This window comes from Diospyros lotus, chromosome 4 (assembly GCF_014633365.1).
Source record: "Diospyros lotus cultivar Yz01 chromosome 4, ASM1463336v1, whole genome shotgun sequence".
Lineage (NCBI taxonomy): Eukaryota > Viridiplantae > Streptophyta > Magnoliopsida > Ericales > Ebenaceae > Diospyros > Diospyros lotus.
This window is the reverse complement of record NC_068341.1, coordinates 36334967-36344817: the sequence shown is the minus strand read 5'-3', so window position 1 is coordinate 36344817 and position 9851 is coordinate 36334967. Positions and strand designations below refer to the sequence as shown.

The window sequence follows — 9851 nt, the reverse complement described above, 5'->3', positions numbered from 1 at the left end:
AGACCTACTCTTCGCCAAACTTGAGAAACCCACTATCTTTGAAACCCTTTTTTTCTTCCTTTATTTCCTCTCTTCTTCCCTTCCTTGCCACCGGATCTCTTCTTCTCCAACTCTCTTCCTTTTGTCGCCTTCCTCTCATCGTTGCTTGTCATCGTTGCACCTTATCGCTGAAGCCCGTTGCCACCGCCTCTTACGACTGAAGCCTCTTATTGACGACTTAAAAGACAAAGAGACCCACTGCTGAACGGTGGATATGGGTTGTTAGTTGGAAGGAATAGCTAAAAAGAAGAGAAGAAGGAAAGAAGAGAGATGGCAGTGGTAGTGGTGATGGTCTTAAAGAGAAGAGAATGAAGAAAGAAGATTCAAATGGACATGAGGATGGAAGCCATTTTTCATGTTTTGGACTTGGGAGATTGTTTTGGTTTAAAATAGCTAAAACAAGTTTAACACGTTTTGAGTTTTGTGTAAAAAAAATTTTTTGTGTGTTTTGAAAAATATATTTTTGAAAATAGATAAGTAAACACGTTTTGAGTATTTTAGAAAATTGAAAACTAAAAACGGGCTAAAAACAGGAAAGAGAACACAGGCTAACATTTTTATTTTGAAATTTAAACAACTCCCAACTTGTATATGTTGGGTTTAAGTAATATAATGACACCACACATCAAATTGAGGGGTGAATTGGGTGTTTAATAATTTTTAAAAATTTATAAAAGCTTCCAAGAGAGATATAAAAGCAGTGAGCTAAAAAAAAAGAGATAAAAATCAAAGAATGCAAATAACACAAGAATTTAGAGTGGTTCAGTTTAATTCAGCCCTACATCCACTACTCTAGCTCTCCACTAGAGATTTTCAAATCCACTGAACTTAGATTGCAAACCACAACCTCTTACACCAACTAGCTCCCAAGCTAGTTCTTGTAGCACGACTCGTTAAGAAAGATATAAGACAAGAGATTTTAGATCTCACACCACTCTCTTTGAAATCTATCTGGAACAAGGTTTGAAGAAATCTTCACAGCAAATAAAAACAACCTTGATAGAAAAAATGAGAGTGAAAAACAATAAAGCACAAGAAGGTAGAAAGTATATAATCTTGAAAACTTAATAGCCCATTTTTTGTCAACTCGCTTGAACTTCAAATGTCTCTTATTTATAGCTTTCATGGCCCCTCAGAATAAATATAGCCATCGGAGCCATAGGTTTGAGAAATCCCACCTACAAAAATCAAGTACAGTTAGTTGTTGGAATTTTTGCAACAAAACTGGTCAACTTATTTGAGTAATTGGTCGACAGCTTTTCAAAACTTTAATAGGATCAATTGATAGTTTATAAAATCTGATCGAAAATTCCTGGAACTTTCAATTGCAAATAATGTAGTAATAGTCGACAATAAAGGACTAAGAGCATACATAACAAACGGTTGACAGTTTATGTAGGCGCCCCAAACTAGGGTCCGACAAGAAAGATGACATATATGCCAAAATCAACTAAAATAATTACACATCCTCATTGTATATAACAACGGAAGCCACACTCATACATTCAACTCATAGACATATACATTAGAGTCCACATTCCCATAAAGGCAACTTAATATTACACACCACATTAGGGTCCACAAACCCACCATATATATCCCCTCAGGGGTACAACCTAGAACAAAAACAAGCATAACTTAATAATACACCTCACAAAATAACCCCCCCTCCCAAGGATCTTTTGGTTGAGACAGCTCTGTACACACTTCTACCCCACTACACTAATTTCACTTGGCTCGCCTTCTACTTTAACCTTACCCTTACTTGGAATGATGCAAGCAAATATGAGCCACAAAACCCAGTAAGTATAATTGGAAGAAAGCGAGCATAAGAGTTATGGGTATCGAGAGGCAAAAGAGTCATGAATGCGATTTAAGGTACTTTCACATGATAATATGATGAAATATGCATCCATGCTCATATGCAATCTTTTAAAACCATAATCATGGGACCAAAGTCCAAAACCATGGGATTGAAATCCATAACATAAACCTAGGACCAAAGTCCAACTCTGAGCTCAAAACTTTCTCTGCGAATATATCCTGTGGACTCGTCGGCTGCGCGCATCATGAGGCCCTTACATATTTTTTAAAAACCATTTCCATGCACATGCTTCATGCATCACCATGGCATGCATATTTGTAATAACTTCTCAAATATAACTGACATGCGATTAACGAAACAAAATGCACAACAAAGCAACATTCATGCAAGACAACATCAAACCCTTACATGACCTCAATAAAGCATCATTCCTAAGGAAAGATCGGGTGATACAAAATCCTATGTGAGACTCAATAAGTATAAATGTAAATCATGGAATAATTTACTAACAAAAGGGGAAATAACTTATAAAATAGGAAAATGACTTGCAATTTATAAAATTAAGAGGTAGGATCTTGCAATAACCAGAGATAGAGAATGGAACTTGCAATTTAAAACATAAACTTGAGAAAAGTGAAACTAAACTTGTAAAATAGGAGAAGAACTTGCAATAACAAGGATAGAGATTGGAACTTGCCTATTAATAAGAAAACTGAGATCTTACCTCTTAAATGGAACAAAGAGGAAGAAGAACTTGTCTTAAATATGTTCTTAATTCTTGCAGTGGATTGGGGTTGCTTATGCCACAACCCAAACTCGCACGAGTAGAATTTCCCTTGATTTCTCCAAAATTCTCCCGAATTTCTCTCTAAATTCCTCCATTTCCTCAAGCATTAATGGCCTATTTATAGGCCCTGAGGTAGGAAGATGTTAGAGCATCGTGGAGGTAGCTTAGGGGGCCAAAAAAATCATCTTGGAACACATGGAAAGGGGCTGGACAAGTGGCATGGTTGTTTGGACAAGTGGCAGTGGCTGGAAGCCACTTAGCTGCCACGGGTAGCTGCTTAGCGCGTAGCAAAGCCCTGCGTGGCGGGGCTTAGCCACGCCTTGCGCCAGCTGGGTTCAAAAATCCTAGCTTTTATTTTTCTTGGCCGCGGCTCGCGACCTCCCCTACCTCCTTAGCACTTCCAATCATCTCACCTGCAACCCTCTTTGGGTATAACCCTTACCATTTATGGTTTTAAGGTGACATCCAGTTTCCAAAATTATACTTTAACCCCAATAACTTTCAAAAACTAACCCAAATCCATTTATTCTATTCTTTCCATAAATACTTTCAAACAAAATAATTAATTACCTATTTTCTCAAAATAACATAAACTATTATTTTTCCTTAAATCCCTTATTTTCCATAATGACCTCAAATAATTTTGAATAATTACCAAAACTCACTTGATAAATTTTAATTTTCTCCAGTTAATTCCTTACACCCAATTTCACACTAATTCATAAATAACCAGGTCGTTACAGTTTATAAAATCGAAAAATAGTTTTTACAAATCGTTCAACAGTTTGTAAAAAACGTCAACAATTTTTAACTATGAAAAGCTTTGTTAAGAGATAGTATAATAATCAGTCGATAGGTAACATCACCCAATCTACAATTTTGACATTTGACTTCAAAATGAGTGTTTCATAGCTATTTATTTAAAGTTTTGTGAAACCAATGACTATCATCAAAATTAATACAACAATCTCTTCCTTTTTGATGATGACAGAACTTTAATAAAGTTATTGCAAAATATTTTAAGCACTCATTTCTCTCTCCATTTTTCCTACAAAAATCAAGTACAGTTAGCTGTTGGAATTTTTGCAACAAAACTGGTAGACTTATTTGAGTAATTGGTCAACTGCTTTTCAAAACTTTAACTGGATCAGTTGATAGTTTATAAAATCCGGTCGACAATTCCTAGAACTTTTAATTGCAAATAATGTAGTAATAGTCGACACTAAAGGACTAAGAGCATACATAACAAACGGTCGATAATTTATAAAATCAAAAAATAGTTTTTACAAATCGTTTAAAAATTTGTAAAAAAGGTCAACAATTTTTAACTATGAAAAGCTTTGTTAAGAGATAGTATAATAATCAGTCGATTGGTAACATCACCCAATCGACAATTTTTACATTTGACTTCAAAATGAGTGTTTCATAGTGTAGTGGCTAGAAAAAAAACCACGACAATAGAATTTGTAGAGAGGGAAGTTGGAATCGAGGCAGATTGACAGCTAGCAAGGAGTCTGCTGGTAAAGATAGGCGTCGAGTAGGTTCGATCCTTGATGTATTGACCGGGGTGGCATAGGGACCTCTGATAGCATCCTCGTGAACTCCTGGGAGTGGCCTTGTATATGCTAGGGAAATATCTGCACTCATAGGAACAAGTTAGAAGGCACACGGGGATTTCTCACCTGCGTATGCCCTCCAATGCTTAAGTCAGTACCAATAAAAGAGAGGAACAATATACAAATAAAGCATGCTATTATTAGATAGGAGACAGTTATACCTTTCCCGACAAGAGAGGGCCATTCTTGGTATCGCTATTAGATGCTAGAGGTGTGCCTGTATGTCAATAGCACTCGGACAAGCTTAAGAGGAATCCTTCCCGGAGAGCTAGACATCCTAAAGGGTTCTCCGGGAGAAGTTGAGCCTCATGGCGGGCTACCGAAGTAGGGTCTCGGCCCATAAGAGACTTTCCCGAGCGCAACCCCGAGCTTGGCAAGAGATTCCCTTTGGATCCGCTTAGCTTTGTACATGGGTACACACAGGCTAGGTAAGGTGCTCTCCATAAGGAAGTTTAATGGGAAGCTACGGGAGACAAAATAATACAAAATAGGGGGCCCATCGGGCACTAGGAGACTATAAGGGCCTTAGACCATTCTAATAACAAATCCCACCCTTAAGCCATCCCTTTGATCTTCCCGTTGGCACGTACACATTCATATACATATGTGATGAGGAAAATACCCTCGAGTCCATAATTACTTTCATGTACGGGGAAGGCGTCCTATGGTAGTCAAGCCATTTGTTACGCTTAGGGGGTATTCCGCAGATATGATCTTGTTTGAACTTCAAAAGGCACGTGGCAGATAGGGGCTACCACGCCAGTTGGCAGGATGCCCGACAAGGAAGCCCCTAAGACCCTCTCGCCAATGATGACGGAGGAAGAAGGCTATCCCGAACTCCTTGGAGAAGGCGACTATTATGGAATCCTTATCTATAAGATCCCACGAAAAGTGGGATAAAGATCCCGAAGATCCCTACCCGGAATCCTGATCTCCATGCAAGGATAAAAGAAGAGGGGAAGGTAAAGGTAAAGGATCTTCTGGAAAATGACCTTTTTTGAGAATTAGAACATACGTAATTTTACTGAGTTTTCTCGCATAGAGGATATCCGACTTAATCGTCGGAGATCGACCGGGGGGTGAGTCCCCGTCTCCATTGTAGGTACGCCAGAGAAGATGGAAAAAGGTGATCGGCTGCTACATCAGTAATTACTGCATCATCAATTGGCGCCCATCGTGGGGCCAAGACATCTTCTTTTGTCTCTCCAGCGCAGCAGGGTGTGGCGTTCTTCAGTAATCCCCTTTACTTATAATGGCGACCAGGAGGCATCAATCTCAGGCCGCTGGAGGTAACCCCGCTCTAGAGCCCTGTCAAAAGAATCCACCAAGGAGTCCTCCATGGAGAGATCGGAGTCCGGAAGGCCCTCTACCCCCTCCTGATCGAATCGCACTTTTGGAAGGTCAAGTACAGAGGTTGACGGAGTTACTCGCGGGTTTCATAGATCGACAGCAAGCCCAGCATTCTCAGGTGGAGGAGGGGCAAGAGCCCCTAAGGGAGGAGGAGTCCCATCGGCGGGAAACAAATCCGCGGAGGCCAGAGCAAGCCGATGGGCATGGCAAGGCGGCTGAATCTACCGACTTGTCGTATATCCAGTAGCGGCAAGAAAGGAGATTACGGCAATTGGAAGAGGAGATCGTCACTTCGAAGCCGAGGTCTGGAAAGGCTCAGGGGACAAGGGTGAATCAGCCCCTCAACCCAGAGATTATGGCGGCAGTGCCACCGGAGCGTCTTCGCATTCCAGCCATCAAACCTTATGCAGGAACCTCTGATCCGACATATCACCTCGATCTTTTTACCTCTCATATGATGGTGCAGGATGCCTCGGACACGATGCGGTGTAGGGTTTTCTCAGCAACCCTGGAAGGGCACGCACGGGCTTGGTATTCAAACCTGGCCCAACATTCTGTCTCGAGTTTCGTGCAGCTTTGAGGCAGTTTTCTGGGGCATTTTGCACCTCTTCGGAGGCACCGAAGGTCCACCATGGCCCTCGTAAGTATGAAGCAGAACCAAGGAGAACCTCTCAAAGACTTCGTTTCGCGTTTCAATATGGAGGCCTTGAGTATTGGGAATTTCGATCATAGTGTGGCTATGGTAGCATTCCAGAACGCCTTAAGGCCAAGCCCTTTTGCTCAGTCATTAGCCAAAACGCCCCCGATAACGTTCACAGATATCTTGGGTCGCGCTACAAAGTATATTAATGCCGAGGAAGTCATGCAAGCCAAGAGGGCAGAACACGCGGAAAAGAAAGATAAAAAAAAGCACCCCGAGGAAAGAAAGAATGATGACCGGAAGGAGAAGCATCGTCCTCGCTGGGACTCGGGTGGTTTTACCCTTCTAAATGCCCCAAGAGCGGAAATCCTTGCCACCATTGAAGGTAAGGATTATCTGAAGAAGCCTCGGCCGATGAAGGCACTGTTTGATAAAAGGAATCAGAATAAATACTATCGTTTCCATCGGTATCATGGCCATGATACGGAAGAATGTCACCAATTAAAAGAGGAGATCCAGGAACTCATCAACAGAGGTTTCTTAAGGAGTTATGTGTCTAGGGAAGGCGATTCCCGAAGAAGGAAAGATAGACGCTCGCGATCGAGGAGTCCCCCTAAGAGGGACCGAACGAACGATTGAGATCATGCTCGATGTTCGCCGCGAGAGAGCAGTCGCAGCGGGGAGAAGATGATCATCCCCAACCTCCGGTATTCCACACGCTCGCTGTAGAAGAAGTCCCAGTCGTGAAAGGCAAACGAGGGACTGGCGGTCATACCGGTGGGCTAAAAAGGTCGAGGCATGTCGAGCCAATCTCTTTTTCAGATAATAACCTCCCTGGGTACCCGAATCGAAATGATCCCCTCGTGGATCCAGGAAGTTCCTCTGAAATTTTGTATCGACAAGCCTTCTTAGGCATGGGGTACGAAATGGCGCAACTAAGACCAGCGAGGGTCCCCTTGGTGGGATTTGATGGGGAGGCCGTATATTCGGAAGGGATCATTCAACTTCCGCTGACTGTAGGAAAAGGCTCTCGAACCTCTCAAGTCACGCTAGATATCCTGGTAGCCGACGTGCCTTCGGCCTACAACATGATTCTGGGAAGGTCAGGCCTTAATGCCCTTCGGGCTATTCCTAGCACCTACCATATGATGTTGAAGTTTCCTACAGACAATGGAACAGGCAAGGTCCAGGGAGATTTGCGCTCAGCACGTGAATGTTATATGGCCTCTGTAGGCATAGCAAAAGACAGAGGAGCAATGTCGCAAGGAGAAGTTCCAAACTCCCACGGGAATCCCCAGGGAAGAAAGGGAGAAGATCCTTCGAAAGAGGTTAGCTTTCTGCTAGAAGGGCTAGAAGATCCAAAGATAGCAGAGCCGGTGGATAAATTGGAGGAAATACCTTTGAAAGAGGATTGTCCAGATCATTGCATAAAGATAAGTACAGAGTTGAAAGACCCGTTAAGGGGTCGGATATTGGCACTTCTTAGGCAGTATGCGGACATCTTCGCATGGACTGCCCAGGACATCCCGAGAGTAGATCCAGAAGTCATGACGCACAAACTAGGGATACGACCAGGCTTCTGACCTGTCAAGAAAAAGAAGCGAAGTTTCGCTCCCAAAAGAGCTCTAGCAATTGAGGAAGAAACCGCGAAGCTAACGAAGGCACAGTATATCCGAGAAGTAGATTATCCGGAATGGTTAGCAAATGTCGTGTTGGGCCCAAAAGGGGAAAGCAAATGGAGGCTTTGCATTAATTTCATTGATCTTAATAAAGCTTGCCCGAAAGACAGCTACCCTCTTCTAAGGATCGATGCCCTAATTGATGGAACTGCCAGTTGTTTACTCATAAGTTTTCTGGATGCTTTCTAGGGATACCATCAGATTCCATTACACTCGGAAGATCAGGAGAAAACTGCTTTCATTACTAATAAAGCGACTTATTGTTATACGGTGATGCCTTTTGGCTTGAAAAATGCAGGAGTCACTTACCAGCGCTTGGTAAATAAGCTTTTTCAGCACTAGCTCGGGAGAAATATGGAAGCATATGTAGACAACATGCTGGTGAAAAGCATGGAGGTAGAGCATCATCCGGTAGATTTGGAGGAGTGCCTCAAAACCCTTCGTAAGTTCCATGTGAAGCTTAATCTTGTCAAATGTGCTTTTGGTGTCTCTGCAGGGAAGTTTTTGGGCTATATAGTGCACCACCGAGGAATTAAGGTAAACTCGGAGAAAGTTAAGGCCATCATGGATATGCTGGCCTCGAGGAGCATCAAGGAAGTACAGAGTCTTACGGGCAGGATGACGGCCCTAGGAAGATTCCTTTCTCATTTAGCGAAAAAAGGCCTTCCTTTCTACAAAGTCCTAGCAAAGGCGAACAACTTCGCATGGAACGACGAATGTCAGAGGGCCTTTGAAAAGCTGAAAGAACATTTGGCTACACCTCCGATTCTCACCAAGCCGAAGCCAGGAGAACAATTATATATCTATTTGTCTGTGGCTGAAGAAGCCGTAAGCTCGGTGCTGGTACGGGAAGAGGACAAGATACAAAGGACCATTTATTATGCAAGTAAGCAATTAACAGAAGCAGAGATCCGATATCCTCTCATGGAGAAACTGGCCTTCGCTTTGATAGTTTCGGCTAGGAAGCTTCACCCCTATTTTCAAGCTTATACGATTATTGTGCTTACTAACCAACCTTTGAGGCAGGTTCTTAGTAAACTAGAGCTTTCAGGGAGGATGTTGAAATGGGCAATGGAGCTTACCGCTTTTGACATTGAATATAAGTCGCGGCCCGCTATTAAGGCACAGTCGTTGGCGGACTTTATCGCCGAAGGGATAGGGATTCCCAAAGAAGCAGAGGAAAACCAGAAACCATGGATAGTAGCTGTAGATGGGAGCTCCACCTCAAATAGGGGAGGAGCAGGATGAATGGTAAAAAGCCCCAAAGGGCAGATATGGCCTTATGCTTTACGTTTTGAATTTCGGGTATCCAACAACAAGGCTGAATATGAAGCTTTGTTGGTAGGGCTGAGATTGGCGGAGCAATTGGGAGCTCAGAGAGTTGAGGTGAGTTTAGATTCCAATCTAGTCATGCAACAGGTGAATGGAGAGTATGAAGCCTGAAAAGGTCACATGGCGCGATACTTAGCCATGGTCAGAGAATTGATGGCACGTTTTCGACATGTAAAGGTGGAATACGTTCCCCAGGCTATGAACGCGGAGGCGGACCTGTTGTCCCGAATTGCCTCTTCCTCTTTTCCTACAAGTTCTCAAGAAATTCGGATCGAGTCTCTACTATAGAAAAGTATCGAAGAAGTCACTGACCAATTATGTGTGGAGGATGAGCCTAACTGGATGGATCCTTTCCTGTTGTACCTAAAAGAAGAGAAGCTCCCCGAAGACGATTCATAAGCTCGGGAGGTTAAACGGAAGTCTCGAAGTTTCGTATTAGTCAGTGGAGAGCTTTACAGAAGGTCATTCTCACAGCCACTACTCAAGTGCATCCGGCCTCGGGAAGCAGATTATATCCTGAGAGAGATTCATGAAGGCATATGTGGAAGCCACGTTGGAGCCCGAACTCTCAGCCAAAAGGCTC

The 9851-nt window shown here is 42.8% G+C and overlaps 1 protein-coding gene across 1 annotated transcript; it reads left to right on the top strand.

Annotated features, from left to right (window-relative positions):
* Nucleotides 1-6248: 6248 nt before the first annotated feature.
* Nucleotides 6249-6896, top strand: LOC127799814 (uncharacterized). The gene has a single exon (XM_052334033.1). It carries the CDS (start codon nt 6249-6251, stop codon nt 6894-6896), a length of 648 nt encoding a protein of 215 aa, XP_052189993.1.
* The last annotated feature ends 2955 nt before the right edge of the window (nt 6897-9851 follow it).